This window comes from Saimiri boliviensis, chromosome X (assembly GCF_048565385.1).
Source record: "Saimiri boliviensis isolate mSaiBol1 chromosome X, mSaiBol1.pri, whole genome shotgun sequence".
Lineage (NCBI taxonomy): Eukaryota > Metazoa > Chordata > Mammalia > Primates > Cebidae > Saimiri > Saimiri boliviensis.
In genome coordinates, this window is record NC_133470.1 from 111,864,267 (window position 1) to 111,885,502 (window position 21,236).

Here is a 21,236-nt window from a genome sequence, read left to right on the forward strand (position 1 = left end):
ACTATTCTTCTGGCAAAAGCATCAGTAAGAGAGAAGGTGAAAAAGAGAAGTATAGCCTTTATGTCAGAAAAACATTCTTTTTAGCTGCTTACTTTCTCATGAAAAGTAAAGATGTTTACAGTGTATGCCAAGTTTTCAGTTTCTGTATAACAACAGTTAGAGGTTCTAATCATATTGAAAATTGTGTTATAATGGTCTGAGCCATATTGCTAGGAAGCAATAGGTTCCAATTTTGTATTCCTGCTCTCCTGTGCTGAAAAGTGACTGGATACTGTACAGGTTCATGTTCTCTGGCTGCAGTTAAATGGTCTTTTGCATTTTGCTCTGGCTTTTCTTCAGGCCAGAAGCATGCATTTTTCTACAAGAGCATCACAACAACATGCTGTAAATATTTAAAGTTAAACATTATGTGTTGATATTTGAAAGAAAAGTACTTTGAATATTTCATTTTTAAAAAATAAAATTGCAAATGAACAATGTGTCCCATTTATTCACGCGCCAAACTGCATTCTTAAGTCAGTCTGGTCACCTGAGATAGGAAAAGTGGCTCACTAACAGGGAACAATAAAACCACATCATCTTGAAAATGTAGGTACAGAAATCAGAAAGTCACTAATCCCAGGCAGACATCTCTTCATTTTTATTTTTCTTACAAATAGGATCTCTGACACAAATGACTATTTAATAAACAAAGAAGAGTAGCTGCTGCAAATCTAAATGCCTCTAGGCTATGACTTTTAAAACAGCTTCGCTCTCCTTTTGGTGCCTTTCTCAGCTATAGAAAGAAAATAAAAAATTATATATAAAAAAAAAAAACAGGGTGGGAGACACACAAGAGTTCAGGGTGTCTAAATGCATTGGCAAAACATGAATGTTGGGGCGGCAGCCAGTGGAGAAGGGTGTCAGAGAGGGGAGGCAATCATGAAACAGTAAAAAAAAAAATCCTCTGCAATTACAGTTGCCATTTGGCACTTGTTTTTCACAAGAAGACATTTACAAGTGACACTGGGAAATCTGGCCAACAGATCTTCAAAAATTCATCTTGATACTAGTGGAGCACATATAGTCCAAACAGCCCATTACTGAAACTTACTGGAAATCCTGCAATTTACACCGCTTCAAAATGCCCTCCTCCTTTTTTATGTGTATACACACACGTGCACGCGCGCGCACGCACACACACACACACACACACAGTTAAAAGAATCATGGAGTAGAAGATAACCTTGATCATCTCAACACAACCCATCAGTAAAAAACAATGGGGGTAGGGGATTGTTAGTATCAATCATCTGGAATTTTTTTCAAAATATACATCCCACCTCACACTCAGGGTATTTTTTTTAAAGGGCAGGAGCTCCCATAGCGAGACAATTATTAAAGGAAATGGGAGATTTTTGCATATCCCTTCCCTATTCACCCTCCCTTTAAAAAATCTGTGAATATCAATAAATATTATTTCAACATTCAGTAATATTACTACCTTAAATTTATACATATATATAATTACACACACACACACACATATATATATGTAAATTCTTGTACCTTAATAATCTTGTGAGGTTAGTACAACTTAATTATTCCTACTTGGCAAATCAATAACAGTAACAGACTGACTTACCTAAGGTCATGTGGATAATCAGCGACAAAGATGAAAAACAGTGGGAGTTGAACAATGAGAATACACAGAGATGGAGGGGAACATCACACACCAGGACCTGTAGGGGGGTGGGTGAGGGGAAAAGGGAGGGAGAGTATTAGGACAAATACCTAATGCATGCGGGGCTTAAAATGACAGGTTGATAGATCCAGCAAACCACAATGGCACATACACACCTATGTAACAAGTCTGCACATTCAGCACATGTATCCCAGAACTTAAAATAAAAATTTTTTAAAAATAAAAATAAAATAAAATGGCCCACCAGATGACTTAAAAAAAAAAGGAAAAAAAAAAAAAGTCAGGTCTCATGCATTCCTGCTTTTACTCTCTCTGTCCAATACTGAATGTGATGCGTAGTATCGCCTTTTATCATCTTGTGAGAAAACAGTTCTGTGTGTATGTATGCATCAAGATGTACATATATCTCAATTCCATATATGTTAACAGACTCTATCCAGACAGTTGGTCAGGCTTATTACATCTTCTACATTAAAAAAATCTTCATTAATGACCTAATGATAAGAATTCAGCCTTTTACTACACATTTAGCCAATGACCCCCAATTATGAAAATGTCCAAACTGAGTAGTTTAACTTCCCCAGTGGTTGTAAACTGCAAAATAACGGTACTGCATTTACTGCAAGAGAAAACATAGCTATCAAAGTTGAATTTATAGCATCCTAACAGGAAGACTGGGCATCCTATAATCTTGAAATGCTCAAGGGCAAATCAGGGTTTTACTAGTAGTAGACTTTGGATTCTGAGCTTAGCAAAGCGAGTCAAATAAAACATAAGCTGATGCTGAAACATTCTTAACGTAGTTTAAAGCTGTTTCTCACATTTTTAATTCTGTGTCCATTCTACCCCAAAGAATATCTTAAATCTAGCCCTTTATTTATAGCTGAGGACTTAATCAGAGGCATCCCCTATAGACTTATTCTACCCGTGCACTACCACAAAGTTTCACTGACTTTAACAGCCAAACAGACAATTATCTAAGCTTGTCTCCCAACTGACCTTATCTCTTAAGAACAAATTTCAGAGGAAACGAATAAGTATTTGATAAGCTGTCATGTCCCTTTTGGGCTTGCTGACACACTTTTTTTTCCCGAAGAGAGCTGCACACTTGGAAATATATTGTGCATTTTTCTACCTTGGCTCAGCATCTTATAATATGTTAGAATGGCAATACTTTAAATATGGCAAGGATATGACCTTTCGGTAAAGGTGCAAGTGATTATGTACTGGAAAATAGCAAGGATGCTCATGTTGGGAAAGAAAAGGTGCAAAAAAACTTGATGAATGAAAGGCCAGCAAAGACAACAGGGAGTGGGCTCATCAACAGGGAACTCTGACAGCAACAAAATCAGAAAAACACTTACCTTTTCCAGGGAATCAGTCCAATAAGATAAGTAGGATAAGCTTCATCAATTATCAATGCTTTATTTGGTTTATTAATAGCATCAGTCTCTGAATAGTTTTATAAGAAACATTTCAAGACAAATTAGGTAAATAAAGCTTTCAAACACTTTATTTAATGTGAAAGACTACTGATGATTCAAAAAAGCTGTTTTTCAAAAAAAAGGCTCTTGGAAGTGAACATGCAAACATAATTCATATGTTTAGGATTATTCTAGAATTAACACATAATAAAGAGTTAAAATTAGTTACACCTATTACAATGGAGACTCAAGCCATATAATTAAAAACTATTAAACATATGCAATTTATTTTGAAAGTAGGTTTTTAAAATTCCTTTACAAGTTAAAGCGATGCTTTTACCTCGAGAAATGGTAAACCACCCATAATGCATTACTGGGGCCATACTCCACTTTTGTACTCCCACGGCATCTATATTAAATATTCAGAAATCAGGTCTTGCCAGCACATGGAGAGTAGCTGTGTCTCTCAGCAGTTCACTATTTAAAAACCAAGTTCACCAACCCTCATACACAACCCAGAATTCCAAGTTATTATTTTATAGTGAAGCTTAGCCTTTTCATATGGACCATGGACCAGAGTATTTGTGTTGGCTCATTCTGCCTCTAAAGACCAGATCTATCTGCCTCTAAAGACCAGACCTACCTACACACGGGGAACCTCGCTTATCACGTACTTGTCAACCTTCATTGTTATTGTTTCCATGTCTTTCATTGTTCTTTTCTTTCACTGTCTTTTATTGTTATTGTTTTCTCGTCCAATGAGACAGGGAACTGCAAGCAGGGATCAGGTGTTTTTACTTCTATACCCTCAGTGCCCTATTATGTTTGTTGAGTGAGTGAATTCTGTGAGCCCTGTAGCAAAGTGACAGACATATAATCAATCATAAAAATCATGAAAATATAAATGTAAGAAGAAAATACTGCATAAAATTCTGACTCTCATGTAGGTTTCAATCATTTGGAATTGTTAAAAAATTAATATAACCATAAACTTTCCAGCGGTCTTGTAGGGTTACTTTAAAAGGAGGCTGGTTACAAATCAGTTATTCATGAGCTGCAGCTGCTGAAGTTTCCCTTCAAAATGAGGTTCTGCTATGTAGCAGAAACAACCGTGGCAGAGGTAAACAAAAAGAAAAACTCACTTCATTGGATTTGCAATACAATTTCAAATCCTGTAGCATCAAATATGATAAACATTTTTAGAGCATATTTTATATTGTAAGATTTTAAACTCTAGGTTGGCCTGTGGATTTTATTGTGAAACATCAGAACACTGGGCAAGAAGGTTGCTTTCAGAATTAAACATAAATACTTCACTCTGTCTAGTGCTTGTTTTAGCACACAGTAAACAGCTTCAAAAATCCTGAAAGAGCCTATACCATAGCTAGTGGAGAAATTGGCAAAGACAAGGGACACCAGCCAACTTCCCACCATACAATCAAGCAAAACATTTTAAAATTAGTAGCTATCAAATAATATTTCACTGAAAATGGAGCTTTTCACAAAAACCAATGATTATTTTTATTATTTGGCAAGAATTGACATTGATCCTTTATAAAGTATTCATTATGCTTTAAATTGTTTCCCATTTGTAAATATGATAACTGAAAATAACCTATGGAATTACTTTTTCCCAATCCTTATTTCAAAGCTCCTCACTATGTACAGAAGTCCATTTCAGCTTTGACATCATGCTAGATGCTTCCATTACAGGACTGCAATGGCTTTAGAAATGCATTTGTAGCTCACCGAACTGTATTATCTATAATATATAAGACTTAGCATATATTTAAATTACAGAAAATAAAGTAGAAGGTGTTTTATTTTTCTTCATGGGGCTTTCAGGCAGACATCAGGATCTTCTCTTATTCCTAAAGAAAAATAACAAAAATTAAGAAAAGATAAATTTACTATTAAAATTACAGATTAACTCAAACTTATTTATAATATTTCCACCTGCATAAAACTCACAATGACACAACACAATAATATACCTTAAGCAACTTATTTAAAACTGAGTTATAAAGAATAGAATACTGGGCAGAAAAAAAAAATTAGCCAACTTGGAAATTGGCGCTCTATTTGCATTTGTATTATAAAGGCTAACTATTCATTAATTTAATTCACTACTTGAGTCTAATTGTCAGTTTATGCCTGAGCCTAGGTCCCTGTCAAAAAGGGATATAATAACTCATTTTTATTGTTTCAATCAAGGCTTATCCTCCTACTCTAAACAAATGATAAACCCCATTCAATAGAGGAGTAAACAGTCACATGTCAGATAGCTACAGACATTGGCTGGTATTAAGTCTTAAGCACGACACATACACTAAAACAGGTTTGCTGAGGATATGTAACAATTTGTGCCAGTAGAATGATAAAGTCTACTATTTAATTTCCTTAATTTTTCCAGAAAAAAAGTCATTGATTCAAGCACCACTAATTCAGAAATCAGAATCATGTGTTCCAGGCTGACGTTAGCTTTCATGTCCCTGAAGGAAAAAATAGTTTACTAAGCAAAGGAAAGGAACCCCAAGTGTTCTCTGAATTATACTATCTTTCACATTATTATTGTCTGAATTAGTGAAGTGAAATGATATGTAGCTACCTATAAAAGGGACAAGAACAAGATGAAACAGATAAGAGTAGTCAGGCTTATAGAATTTTTGATGTTTTTACAGAGATTCATTAAAAGTTTATAGAATAATAGATTGAAATTATAGCATATACATTATCACCTCTCATTTGACTTGCTGGCTACATCTACTTTTTCATTGCATTTTTCTTACATAACTTCTAATTGATTATATGGTTATGAATAGGTTGACTCATAACTCTGAGCTTCCAAACCCTGTCAAAAATTAAAAGTAAACCATACCTGTAGTACCTTGTGTACTTCTAGATGATGACTTCTTCTCAACTGGATACTGCAGAGGTATTACAATGCCTTGATCTGGCTTCTGAAATGCTGAAATGAGATTTTTTATTTTCCGGAAATATCTTTTATGTACCCCAGGTGCTGTCTGGAAAATAAAAGGCAAGCAAATTATTTACCTATCTCATAATGATACAAAAAGACCTACAAAATGTGCTAGGGATGTTAAGAGATGTAACATTTGTTTAACTTGTTGAAATATTTGAAAACATGAGGAAGAAGGAAAAACAACATTCCAGAAGAGCTTACTTTGGTTGGCTGAATTTCCCTGCAAGAGGAGCTAATGAGCTGTCATTTCAGTTCTCCCAAGGGTGGTATTAGTTTGTACAAGTTCTTGCTCATTGCCCTGCCCTTCCTTCCTGCTTCCCATCAGACATCTCAAACCTCTGAGGGTATACAGGCCATTACCCACAATGAATTCACCAACAGAGGGGATGCAGTTAAACACACACAAACACACACACACACACACCATAGATCCTACAGGTCATTAATAAAAAGTCTGAGGAACAACAACAAAAGACAAACCAACAACCCAACCTCCCTGACATCATTCCACAATATAAAATGCTACACAGGAAATTAAAAAATGGCTGTTATGATACACACAGTGCACAGCTAGTTCAGTTCTCATACTCTTTCACCTCATAATATTTCCTGCGTCATTCTTCATGTTAAATTTTTTCCTCCTTGGGAAACTTCCCTATACTCCCAAAATTGTTCTCTCCATCAGCACATCACTGTAACAAGGTGTTCTTGATGACATGAAAATGAAAGACTATATAAGGTCACCTTTATTTATTTATTTGTTTTTAAAGACACTTATTTGCAGGTGACTATTAAAATGTGTTCCTTTCCTGTCATCAGTTGTCTTGCAAAGACACTGCCTGAAATCAACAATTTCCTGCAAAAGCTTATGAGCCAAGCTTCAGGCATCCGTTCAAAACTATCATTTTACATAAAATAAGATAGTATTGCTATGAGCAATGGAACAATGACTAGTATTTTTTAAAAAGTTGTTTTTCAGCTATTCCATCTGGAAGATTTTTGAGGTGGGAGCTGTTTGGTTTTCTTTTTAGAATTTAATGAGAAAACATGAAGGCTGGCATGAAGACTTTTGTCAGCTAGACAGTGGTATGCTGAAGAAAGCACACTACACTACCCATAGTAACACTCAGTCATTTCCTTACACTGGGGTAAGTAATTTTTCATTGAAAACATGACAAAAATTCTTTTTAGCTCTATATTGGTATTCAGCCATATGATCACAGTAGATGTAGAACACTCTCTCACCCAGCTCCACCCCACTCTCTCACCTAGCTCCACCCCACTCTCTCACCTACCCTCCAACTTCCCTTTTTTTTTAGAGATGGGGTTTCTCCATGTTGGTCAGACTGGTCTCAAACTCCCGACCTCAGGTGATCTGCCTGCCTCAGCCTCCCAAAGTGCTGGGATTACAGGCATGAGCCACCGGGCCACCTTCCTAAAGCTCGATTGAGACCTCATCCATTCTTGCAGAAGTCCAAACAGTTCTTTGGTTCCAAGATAGAATCTCCAAATTGCAAAGGCAGGCCATAGGCATAAATTGCCTCCTTATACTTTCCTTAGGGCACTTTTTCATTTTCAAAGCACGTTCCTATCCCTTACCTTCACCATTTTCTCACAAAATGGCAATTATTGGCTGATTCACTTATTCCCATTTGACAGATAAGAAAAAGTGAATGCAAAGAAATTAATCAGCTTGCCCAAAGTCACACAGACAACCAGAGGCAGAACTGGCTCTGAATCCCAGGACCCAGTCTCTTGCCTTTCAGATTAGAACTGAGTCAAACAGGATATAGCGAAACTAGAGTAATCAACCAGAAAAGAACCTGTACACTCCACAGGTGTGGAAAGATTTCAAACCACACATCTTTTTAGCTGTTCTTGTGGCTTGCAAAACCATTTACCAACAGAAGCATAGCCGGGCGCAGTGGCTCATGGGAGGCTGAGACAGGTGGATCACCTGAAGTCAGGAGTTCAAGACCAGCCTGGGCAACACGGTAAAACCCCGGCTTTACTAAAAATATGAAAATAAGCTGGGTGTGATGGCGCACATCTGTAATCCCAGCTACTTGGGAGGCTGAGGCACGAGAATCACTTGAACCTGGGAGGAGGAGGCTACAGTGAGCCGAGATTGCACCACTGCACTCCAGCCTAGGCGACAGAGTGAGACTGTGTCTCAAAAACAAAAATTAAAAAAAAAAAAAAAACACAGAAGCATCATTTACATGTAGTTAACATTTGATTATCCATGCTAACAGAGAGGAATATTGGATGTGTGGAAGTTATTTGAATTGGTGATCTGATATTTCATAAGCAAAGGACTGACCTAATTTACAGTGTTTTACTTAGATTAATAAGGAAAATTATTTAACATCTGCTGATCTCTTGATGATCATATACCCAGTAAAGCCTGAAGACACTGATGTCAACTGGGTGATATCAGTATATTTTTAATAATGTATTGGCAACTATTCACATATTAATAAATGAAAGTAGATTGTAGATATATCTAACAATTCAGAAAAATTTTAGTCTGAGTCATATAATACACTAGGCAATGATTAACCTAAAAGTCTCTCTAAAACTAGAAATATACATGATTATCTGTATTTCATAATTCAGTGGGCCAGGGTTCAATTTTATTACACTCTTTAAAACAAATCTCACTTACCTAGCTTTCTAGCACAATATTTGCACAGATGATGGCGTGCTACTGCCCTGATTTTTCCTGCAGCATGGCAAACTAAAACATTGTTCCAAAAATCAGTATTTATATCTATCATTTACCCAATTTTGAAAACACATTTATCACAAGAATTGGACCACTGACAACTCTCATCCTCTCACTGAACTCAGCTATTGTTCAAATTTTCACATCTCCCATACTGTCACCTTTTAGTTATCCATGAAAACATGTATTAGATCACAGCTGGTCTTCAATATGCTCTAGAGAAATTTCTTCCAGTCAGGTGGTATGAGCTCTGAGAACACACACTAGTTTAATATTCACCTTAGAGAAGCACTGCTAAGAAAGTAAATTTAGTAGATAGAAAAAAATGCAATATGCATTTCAAAAATTAAAGAATTTTTTGAACTATTTTCTATTTGGGGATAAGTCATGCCAATCTTCTGCTCTCTTGGTGCAGAAAATTACAATATTATTACATAAACAAGGTCAAATCAGACAAAAGGATGAGGGGGCTTTTGTGTTCAATAAGCCCTCTCTTCTTTAACATGGTCACAAGCATGTAGCAATCTGCATTTGTGTTATACTCAAAATGCAGAAAAACAAGTTTTAAAAATAAAGTTGTTAAACCCTAAGAATTTAAGATCCTTTATTTATATAATATTCTTCAGCAGCCGAAGGGTATTTCTCTAGGGGGAATAAATATTTCTGGTGAAATAATACACAAACACACACACACAGACACATATATATGTATATGTATATATGTGTATGTAAGTATATATTACACAAGACTATTCTTCATAATGAAGTTTAATTTCTTATTCAATCATCTCTGCAGTGATACATAGAATCTTTTAAATAAACAGACTTAAATAGTTTTGATTAGAAATGGTATAACTTTATCTTTAGTTAGTATTACAGTTTTAATGATCCTTACGTAATAAAGCAACGGTGTGTTTAAAAACTTGCCCTACATCTCAGTGGTTCAAAACATTTGTGGTCTATAAATTGTACTTGCCAATTTACTGATCGATTGGTAAACCTGAGAGCTATTTTAACTTTTTAAAGTCTAGACTTCAGAAAATTTTAAATGTATAGATTTGGTTATGGATAGGAATTGTGGCAATTTTCAGGAGTTCACTTTTTTGAGGGCTCACTGTGTGCCACGCCCTGTGGCAAAGAGCTTCTTTATGTGTGTTATCTTATTTACTCTTCAAAATGAGCCCTGTGAGTAAGGGGGTACTCTTCAGCTCAGTTTACCCATGAAGAAACTGACTCACAGAAAAGTCAAGTAACCTGCCCAAGATCATAGACCTATCAGAGAGGAAAGAGGACAAGGCCTGGAACCCAGATTCACCTGGTAACAAAGCCTAGTCTGTTCCACTGCTAACTGTTTAATTTCCAGTTACAGCTCCCCAAGGACATTATAGTCTCTTAGAAAACAAGCATCATGTTTTTTAATCTCCCATAATACCAACACTCATATTGATATCATTTGGTAAGTAATTGCTCATTTAATTATTTTACCTATTTTTGATGTGCTTTCTAAGATTTCACATAGTAACTAAAAGTTTGACATAACCCTTCAACTTTTTTATCTTTCTCCCAAATTCATAAAACTCTGTAAAATGGTAGCTAAACACGACTGGGACCACAATTCTCTAAAGCTTTCTTAATGAGCCATGAACAATTTTGGTTTGGAGCTTTAGTGATTTAAATATTATGAACATTTAATAATGTATAATTTGCTCTTTTATAAAACCAGCTTAAATTTCAAACACTTCCTTGACACCCACAGAAGCAAAAATAAATAAAACTATACCTCAGCACTCCAAGAACCTGTTTCTGTCTGGGACACTCGGTATGTATAAATGTAACCATGATACCTGTGAAAGAATAAACTTCCATTACTGAAAGATTCCAAAAAAACAATGGATGCTGTAAATGTGAGCTTACAAATGCATATAAATATCACATATGCTAGGACACACGTATATGGTGCCATTGCAGTCACAGGAAGCAAAGAATAGTGAATCTAACTTATCTCCATATTATATCTGCCCGGTCACAGTTTCTAGTGAGATTTCTCTTTTCATTTTTTGAAATATGGAAACTCAGGTTCCCAAAGATTTGTCAAGTTGAGAGAGAAACTACTTCTTTCTGTCTGTTTGGACAGAAAGAAACTACAACAGGGACCCACTATAGATAAAACCATGAATTATTAGATCGTTTTAACAAGCAATAGACTTATTTTTTATTTTTTAAATAGTTTATTTTTTAACAAATAATTTCACATATTCATGGGGTACATATTTTGACATGTACAATGTATTTCTTAAGTACATATACAACCTTAAGGTGCAAATATTTCACTGGTATAATACACTATCAGGTCCACATTAATAATTAATATTAATATTAGTTATAAATATAATAGCATAATTGTTATTAGTTATAAATATAATAGCATGAATAATTATTAATATTAATATTGGTTATAAATATAATAGCAATATTATAAGGATATAATACTATAATAAGAATATAATAACTATATTCTTATAAAATTACTATCATAATATATAGCCATATAATATTATTGGAGTCATGCATCACTTACCAAGGGGGATACATTCTGAGAAGTGCATTATTAGGTGATTTCATTGTTGTGTAAACATTATAGAGTATACTTACACAAACTTATATGGTATGCCAGCTAGGCTGTGTGGTATAGCCTATTACTCCTAGGCTACAAACTTGTGTAGCATGTTACTGTACAGAATACGTATGCAATTGTAACAAAATGATAAATATTTGTCTATCTAAACCTATCCAAACATAGAAAAGGCACAGTAAAATACAGTATAGAAGATAAAAATGGTGTATCTGTTGAGAGTACTTACCATGAATGGAGCTTGCAGGACTGGAAATTGCTCTGGGTGAGTCAGTGAGTGGTGAGTGAATGTGAGGGCCTAGGACACTACACTACTAGAATGTTATAAACACTGTAAACTTAGGCTACACGAAATCTATTTTAAAATATTTGTATTTCTTCAATCATAAATTAACCTTAGCTTCCTGTAACTCTTTTACCTCATAAACATTTTTAAACTTTTTGACATAATAACACTTAGCTTAAAACACAAACACATTGTACAGCTGTACAAAACTGTTTTTCCTTATATCCTAATTCCAAAAGCTTTTTTCTGTTTTTAAAATTTTTATTATTTTTATTTTTTTATTATTACTTTTATTTTTTATTTATTTTTTTTTTTTTGAGACAGAGTCTATCTCTGTCACTAGGTTGGAGTGCAATGGCGCAATCTCGGCTCACTGCAACCTCTACCTCCCAGGTTCAAGTGATTCTCCTGCCTCAGCCTCCTGAGTAGCTGGGACGACAGGCATGCACCAGCACGCCTGGCTAATTTTTGTATTTTTAGTAGAGATGGGGTTTCCCCATAATGGCCAGGATGGTCTCGATCTCTTGACCTCATGATCTACCCGCCTCAGCCTCCCAAGGTGCTGGGATTACAGGGGTGAGCCACTGTGCCCAGCCTAAACTTTTTATTTTATTTCTTTTTTTCTATTTAAACTTTTTCATTAAAAACTAAAACATAAATACACACATTAGCCTAGGCCTACAGAGGGTCAGGATCATCAGTATCACTGTCTTCCAGCTCCATTTCTCATCCCACTGCAAGATCTTCAAGAGCAGTCACACACCTGGAGCTGTCATCTCCTATGATAACAATGCCTTCTTCTGGAATATCTCCTGAGGAACCTACCCAAGGCTGTTTTACAGCTAACATTTTTTAATATAAGTAGGAGTAGATTCTAAAATAATGACAAAACGTATAGTACAGTAAATACATAAACCAGTAACAGTAATTTGTGATCATTATCAAGTGTTGTGTACTATATGTAATTGTGCTACTTTTTTTTTTTTTTTTTTTTTTTTTTTGAGATGCAGTCTCGCTTTATCACCCAGGCTGGAGTGCAGTGGCATGATCTCAGCTCACTGCAACCTCCACCTCCTGGGTTCAAGCAATTTTCCTGTCTTAGCCTCCCAAGTAGCTGAGGCTATAGGCACACACCACCATGCCCAGCTAATTTTTGTATTTTTAGTAGAGATGAGGTTTCACCATATTGGTCAGGCTGGTCTTGAACTCCTGACCTCAAGTGAGCCACCGGCCTCAACCTCCCAAAGTGCTGGGATTACAGGCATGAGTCACCATGCCCGGCCTGTAATATACTTTTATACAGCTGACAGCATGGTCTGTTTGTTATTACCAATGTCATCACAAATACACAAGTGATGTGACATTATAATGGCTACAACATCAGTAGGTGATAGGAATTTTTCCCCTCCATTATACTCTCATGGGACCACCATTGTATATGCCGTTCGTCATGAACAAAATTATCACTATATTGCACATGACTGCATTACTATATGACTCTATATTATAAATGAAGTAATAGCAAAACAATATGAATTAAAAACAAGTACTGCTTGTTTTTATTATACTTTTGTGGAAGAGCAAGTCTAAAATGCTCTAAACTAGGACTATCTCCAAAGTGCCTTAGTTGTAATTTTATTTTCCTAAAAGCAGCTTATCCTTTTAAATGGGGTAAATATTCTCTCCCATTACTCAGTTTATATTGTATATCTGTCTAATTGGTTTCTACTACATGCCAAGAGTTTTACATGCTGTATTAGTCTGCTTGGCTGCCCTAACAAAATACCACACATTGAATAGCATAAATAAAAGAAATTTACTTTCTCACAGTTCTGGAGCCTGGAAAGCCCAAGATCGAGGTGCCAGCAACACAGGTTTCATTTTGAGCCCTCTTCTCTTGGCTTGTGAATAGCTGACCACTTGCTGTGTGCTCACACAGCCTTTTCCCTTGTAATAAGGCCCCCAGTCCTATCAGAGCACAGCCCCACTGTTAGGACCACATTTATCCTTAATTACATCCTATCTCCAATTACAGTCACATTGGAGGCTAGAGCTTAAACATATTTTGGGGGAACATAATTCATTCTAGATCATTTCACTCTTGACCCCCAAAACTCATGTCCTTCTCACACATACCATCCCAATGACCTCACAAGAAATTAACTCGTTCTAGCATCAGCTTAAAACCTAAAATCCAAAGTCTCATCTAAATAAAATTAGGTATGGGTGAGACTAGCAATATTATTCATCTTGAGGCAAAATTTATTTTCACCTGTGAAACTATGAAACCAGATAAGTTGTGTGCTTCCAAAATATAATGGTGCTACAGGGAGAGGATACACATTTCCATTTCAAAAGGGAGAAATTGGAAGAAGTAAAGGAGTCACAGGTCCCAAGCAAGTCCAAAACCTAGCAAGGCAAACTCCATTAGCTCTTAACGCTCAAGAATAATCTTCTTTGATTCAACTCTCTGCCCTTCAGGTTCACTGGAAAAGCAGCATCACCCTCCCAGCTCCATAAGGGGGCCACATCCTGTAGCTAGGGTGATGGCCCCACCCATATGGCTCTGTTGGATGTCAATCTCACTTTTTGAAACCAACGTAGAGGCAACATTACCCTCTAGGCCTGTGCACTCTGGGCCTGTAGTAGGAATGGCAGCCCTGGTGATCTCAGAATCACCCTCAGGGTCATTCTTCCCTTTTCTTGAAGGATAAAGCATGTTTGCAGACAAATAACTATACCATACTGTCCTGTTCCCTTTAGTCCAAACTGGTAATATTTCTGCTGCTTTTATCCAAACTCTACTCCTAACTTCTGCTGAGGTGGCTGGTTAACATAATAGGTATTCTTAAGGAGTGATAGGTAGTCCAGCCACACCCTTAGTGTTACCTCCAGAACAAGCTTCCTCATTTACTGCAATACACATAGGCTCAGAATTTTCCAAATGTTTAAGTTCCAGTGACTTTTTGCTTAACAATTCCTTCTTCAATTCATCTCTCTCCTTTTGCATTTTACCATAAGTAATCAGAAGGAACTGAATCACTCCTTCAACATTTTGCTTAGAAATCTCCTCAGATAAATAGTCCATTTTACTACTCGACAAATTCCACCTTCCGGAAAATACTAGAACACAGTATTTTGTGGAAGTTCTTTACCATTTATAACAGGGAACACCTTTCTCCCAGCTTGCAGTAACATTTTCCTGACTTCCACCTGAGACCTAATCAGAATAACCTCCAACATCCATAGTTCTACCAACATTCTGTTAACAGCAGTCTCTGCTTTTTTCTAGCATACACCTCAAAACTCCTCCAGCCTCCTCTCATTACCAAGTTCTAAAGCCACTTCCACATTTTTAGGTATTGGTTACCTAAAAATGGTACTCCTTAGTTCCAAAATCTGTATTGGTCTGTTCAGGCTGCCATAACAACATACCATAGACAGGGTGGCTTAAACAACCAAAATTTATTTCTCAAAATTCTGGAGGCTGGGAAGTCCAAGATCAAGGTGCTAGTAAGGTAAGTTTCATTTGAGGCTTCTTCTCTTGGCTTGTAGACAGCTGTCTTCTTGTTGTGTGCTCATATGACCTCTTCTTTGTACGTGCATTCTTCCTCTTCTCATAAGGTCACCAAATCTATCAGATTACAGCCCCATCCTTATAATCTCATTTAACCTTAATTACCTCCTAGAGGTCCTATCTCCAAATACAGGTATATAGGAAGTAAGGGTTTAAACATTTAGGAGGAAAAAAGGTTAAGTTTATATCACATGCATTATTGCCTTTGGGCCCCACAAAAATCCTATTTGCTTTATATTGCAAAATTCTTTTTATAGAAGAGGAAACTGAGACTTTGAGATGTTAAGTAACCAAAGTTAGACTAAAGATTAAGCAGCAAGAATGGGATTTGAATCAGGCCCATTTGACTCTAGAGCTCCAGTTCCTGATCCCCACACTGGAATGGATATAGATTATGTATTATATTATAGTATATATGTAATGCTACTTAATTTGCCTAATAAACTTTTATTTCATAAAACAGTAAGGTAAACTTTATAATGAATAGTTTCAGATTCTGAATGTGAATCTAAATCAACATGGTTTTATTTAATACATTTTCTGATTGCCATTCTTGGGCACAAGTTTGGGTCAATAGAGATATTTGGTTAGGACAGATGCTTTTTCTTCTAATGGTGTCTTGCTCTGTCACCCAGGCTAGAGTACAGTGGGGTGATCATAGTTTATTGCAGCCTTGCTCTCCTGGAATTCAGTGATCCCCCTGCCTTCGCCTCTCAAGTAGCTGCCACTACATGTGCACACTGCTGTGCCTAGCTAATTTTTTTTTTTTTAGTTTCTGTAGAGACAGGGTCTTGCTCTGCTGACCATGATTTTCTTGAACTCCTGGCCTCAAGCTATCCTTCCACCTAGACTTCCCAAAGTGGTAGGATGACAGGTGTGAGCCACCACACCTAGTCAGGACACACACTGAACTCTGGTTAAAATCAGTATGTTTACAAGCAGAGGGTCATGCTTGACTTGTTGATCACGTTTATCATTAATCTCCTTTGGAAATGAAAGTATTTAAATATGTGAATTAAATTACTCTATCTTTCATCAATATCCATCAGGACTGATTACCTAAAGGACAAAAGAAATCTGAAACACACTAATCAGATTTATGTGATTCATGACACTGGACAAAAGGCCATTTAACTACTGATGTGGATTGTATGATTTTTTTTTTATGAAGGATTGCCAGAATATGTAGATCATATATAAAATAGCTTGATATATGCCTATATATAATATGCAGAATAAATATACAATATTACAATGTTAAAGTCTTTTGTCTTTTTAAATACTTAATATCTACCTCAAAGCCCACTGACTTCAGCAAGTACTCTATGGGGAACAAGGCAAGAGCTTTGATTTCTATTTTTCACCATGGAAACTCAAAACATAAGTCTTTAAGTGATTTTCTTAAAGCCACATAGCAAAATCAAGATGGAAGCAGTGAAACAGCATAGGTTCTTAGTTCCATTTTCCCTATGGGAAATGATTAACGGCAAAAATTCAGTATCATAAGGGTGATGTGGAGATGCATTATTTAAAATCTCAGCAACAATGGAAGCAGAATGGTAAGCAACCAGTTTTCCACTTTCTAAAACAGTGGGTCTCTAAAAAATACAATGACTATCTCCCTACTATCATTCAGACTTATTTAGTCTAAGTAAAGGAGTCTGTTTTGAGAATTGTTTCCTAACGAATCTGATCTTATCTCACTTTCAGTTAAGCAGCAGGAACCTGAGTACCACTTCAAAAGTTCTAACCTCCTTCAGTCTCTGAACAACCTGGTGTCAATGGTACATAAGACTTCTGATGATTAACTCATATAATATTAACAATTTCCCCCACAACTCCTCCAATTTCTGAATGAGCAAAATTATTTCACCCCTCAAATAGGACAGCAGTTTATGTCTTTCACTTTCAAGTTACTGAAGTAACTGACCGAGGATCCCCTGTAGTCAACTCCTACTATAATATGTCATGGATGGAAGAGATCTAAAACAGTGCAACTCAAATTGCATTCCCAGGATAACAGCATCAACATCACTGGGAGCTTGTTAGAAATGTAGACTCTCAGGCCTCACCCAGTCCTTTTAAATCAGAATCTGGATTTTAACAAGATGCCCAGGTGATTTTCATGAACATTAAAGTTACAGAAGGACTGATTAAAATACAAGGAGAATGCCCACATCTCATTGGGAATATTGATGGCAACTTCCCTTATGTCAACCTGGCTTTTTCCACCCGCCCAGAGTACTTCTATGCCACCTCCTCCGTAGTCATTCAGTCTATGCTTTAAGAATGCTGTTTTATTTTATTTTCCTATTTGATTACCCTTTATTCCTTTCTCTTGCCCGATTGCCCTGGCCAGAACTTCCAATACTATGTTGAATAAGAGTGGTGAGAGAGGTATCCTTGTCTTGCCTCAGTTTTCAAAGGGAATGCTTCCAGCTTTTGCCCATTCAGTATGGGTGTTTTAACGGGCTGTGGTTTAATGGGCAGTGGGTTTGTCATAAATAGCTCTTATTATTTTGAGATACGTTCCATAAATACCTTGTTTACTGAGAGTTTTCAGCATGAAGCATTAATAGCCTACCAACCAAAAAATGCCCAGGACCAGACGGATTTACAGCCAAATTCTAATAGAGGTACAAAGAGGAGCTGGTACCATTCCTTCTGAAACTATTCTCAACAACAGAAAAAGAAGGACTCCTCCCTAACTCATTTTATGAGGCCAGCATCATCCTGATATCAAAACCTGGCAGAGACAAAACAATTTTATTTTCATATAAGCTGAAGCTTTGTCAATTATTTCAGTCTTCATAGGACAGTGTTTCTGAACCATTTTTTTCCTTTCTTCCCCAAAATGATTTCAGGATTTTATTTTCCATAGCTTCTATTATAAACCGGTAATTTTGTAATATAAAATTAAACTAAAATATTGAATATGCTTTTTCAAACAAAACATACCTTGTCCCTGTCCATGGAAAATCACTGTTCAAACTGGCAAGTTATATAACAAGAGCTATAAAACCATACATATTTTTGACTGCATAACCTTGCTTATCTTCATACACTCCAAGGAAACAAGTCAAGAGGAAAAAGCAATTTGACAAATATGTTCATACTAGCTCTATTTTAATAGTGAAAAAAATGGAACTAACCTAATATGAGCAATAAGGAATAATTACTCAAAGTAAGGGAATTGTTTTTGGATATAACCCCAAAAGCACAGGCAACAAAAGCAGAAATAGATAAATGGGATTACAACAAACTAAAAGGCTTCTGAACAGCAAAGGAAACAATCAACAGAGTGAAGAGACAACCTACAGAATGGGAGAAAATACTTGCAAACCATACATCTGATAAGGGGTTAATATCCAAAATATATAAGAAATTCAAATTACTCAATAAAAAGAAAACAAATAATCCTATTTAAAAATGGGCAATGGACTAAAACAGACATTTCTCAGAAGAAGATATACAAATGACCAACAGGTATGTGAAAAAATGCTCAACCTCACTAATTATCAGAAAAATGCAAATGAAACCACAACAAGAAATCATTTCACACCTGTTTGGATGGCTATTATAAAAAAGAAAACAAGAGAGGATGAAGAGAGAAGGGAACCCGTGCACACTGTTGGTGGGAATATAAATTAGTACAGCCATTATAGAAAATGGTATGAAAGTTTATCAAAAAATTAAAGATAGAACTACCATATGATCCACTGCTGGGTACATATCAAAAGCAAATGAAATCATCATGTCAAGGAGAAATCTGCACTTTCATGTGTATTACTCACAATAGCCAAGATATAATGCAATAAACCTATGTGTCTATCAACAGATGAATGGATAAAGAAAATGCGATGTATATACACAATGGAATACTATTCAGCCTTAAACACAAAGGAAATCTTGTCATTTGCAACAATATGGATGAATATGGAGAACATTATGTAAAGTGAAAAATAAGCCATGTGCAGAGACAAATACAGCATAGTCTCACTTATATATGGGATCTTAAAAAGTTGAACTAATACAAGCAAAGAGTAGAACGGTGGCTGACTACCAGGGGCTGGTAGGGGCAGCGCAGGGTGAGGATTTGGAAATTTGGGTCAAAGGATAAAAAATTTCAGTTAGGAGGAAAAGTTCAAGAGATCTGTTGCACAACATGGCAACTATAGTTAAAAACAATGTATTCTTGAAAGTTGATAAGAGAGTAGATTTTAAGTGTTCTCATCACAAAATATAAGTATGTGAGGTAATGCATATGCTAATTATCCCTATTTGGCTACTACACATGTATACATATTTCAAAGCATCATATTGTACATAATACATATATACAATTTTTGTCAATTTAGAAATAAATATATAAATTAGAGAAAAATAACAGAATCATAGCAGAAACAATGGTTCAAAATTAAACTTTCTCTGTCAAAGATGAAGGTTTAAAATATGATGCTGGCTGGGAACGACGGCTCACACCTGTAATCCCACACTTTGGGAGGCTGAAGTGGGTGGATCACAAGGTCAGGAGTTCGAGACCAGCCTGGCCAACATAATGAAAACCTGTCTCTACAAAAAATACAAAAAAGAACTGTAATCCCAGCCGTTCAGGAGGCTAAGGCAGGAGAATCATTTGAACCTGAGAGGTGGAAGTTGCAGTGAGCTGAGATCGCACCACTGCACTCCAGGCTGGGTGACAGAACGAGACTCTATGTCAAAAAATATAAATAAGTAAATAAAAAAATAAAATATTATGCCAAAATTCAAAGGTATTAGAGTACTAGATTTTCCCAAAAACTTTAAGTACATGAACTATGTTGACATAAAACGATAGTATATGTAAAAAGTGGACACAAGGAGATGCCACTCTGATTACAACTATTCAAAACTGTCTGTCTCTGTGTGTATATAAACTAGAAGTAAATTTAAACTAACATAAATGCATTTTTAAATGTTATTTTTCGTACACTTATTTCAGTGACTAATTTTTTTAAGAAAAAGAAGCAGAATTATAATTTGGAGCCTTACAAACCTAGCCTAAGCAGATCACAACTCATAAAAATATAACTCATTTTTTTAAATTGTTACATCCCCTTTATGATTATATTTCCTCTGACTCCCTCCATTAATACAGACAAACCAACAATGTAGTGTAATTTTAACTTCCTTCCCTCATTTAAGCTTCTTTGGACTTTTTGATAATCCTAGAATTTAAAATGTGTCACTCCAAATAATTCAGAAAATGAATAATTGTTAAAGAACAGTGTTTTATCATTGCCATTAATTTATTTTAATCACTATAAAGCATCATAGTCTATAGTGATATTGAAATTTGTCTTTATTTCATCAAAAGTTGTCCCTAACTCTTAAAAAAAAAACTGTTCAGGTTAGAAATGGACAAGAAGCAACCAACCTGACTTATTTCTTATTTTCTTAATGGGTCAGTATTGGGGACAGATCCTTGTTTAGAACTGACAAAACCACATCAATTCCTTTTTTAATACCACTTCAAGGACTACACAAAAGAAAAGTTTAGCTACATCTGACTTCTTCATGACACTGCAAATAAAGCAAGCCAGTACCTATGCCTTCTATGTCTATACGAACTAATGCCACATACAAAATTCAAGACACAACTATGATTTCTAACAGATGTTTCAGAACTTATATATCCAGAGGAATAACCTACACAAAGCAATTATTATTGAGACTATACTCTGAATCAAGAGATTTCCAAACGTCCAATGACCCAAACTTTATTCTTTCAGAGAGAATTCTGATTTTTGAAACAGTTGAAAGTCATTCAACTTCAAGTCTAAGGGTAAAACTATGTGATATTTTGATGAGTCACAAAAATAAATATAATCACTTCTTCCTCTAAATTTCCATATCAAGTTTTATTTATGTATACTTATGATG

At 35.7% G+C, this 21,236-nt stretch overlaps 1 protein-coding gene across 1 annotated transcript in view; it reads right to left on the bottom strand.

Annotated features, from left to right (window-relative positions):
* SH2D1A (SH2 domain containing 1A) overlaps nt 1–21,236 on the bottom strand; it is a 33,088-nt gene that overhangs the window by 4,600 nt on the left and 7,252 nt on the right. Inside the window, exons 2-4 of the mRNA XM_003931103.3 lie at nt 10,600–10,663; nt 5,987–6,131; nt 1,625–4,979 (exon numbers count right to left, since the gene is read on the bottom strand). Of these exons, the coding sequence (XP_003931152.1) occupies nt 4,939–4,979; nt 5,987–6,131; nt 10,600–10,663 (250 nt within the window). The 3' untranslated portion in view covers nt 1,625–4,938. The remainder of the gene's footprint in view (nt 1–1,624; nt 4,980–5,986; nt 6,132–10,599; nt 10,664–21,236) is intronic.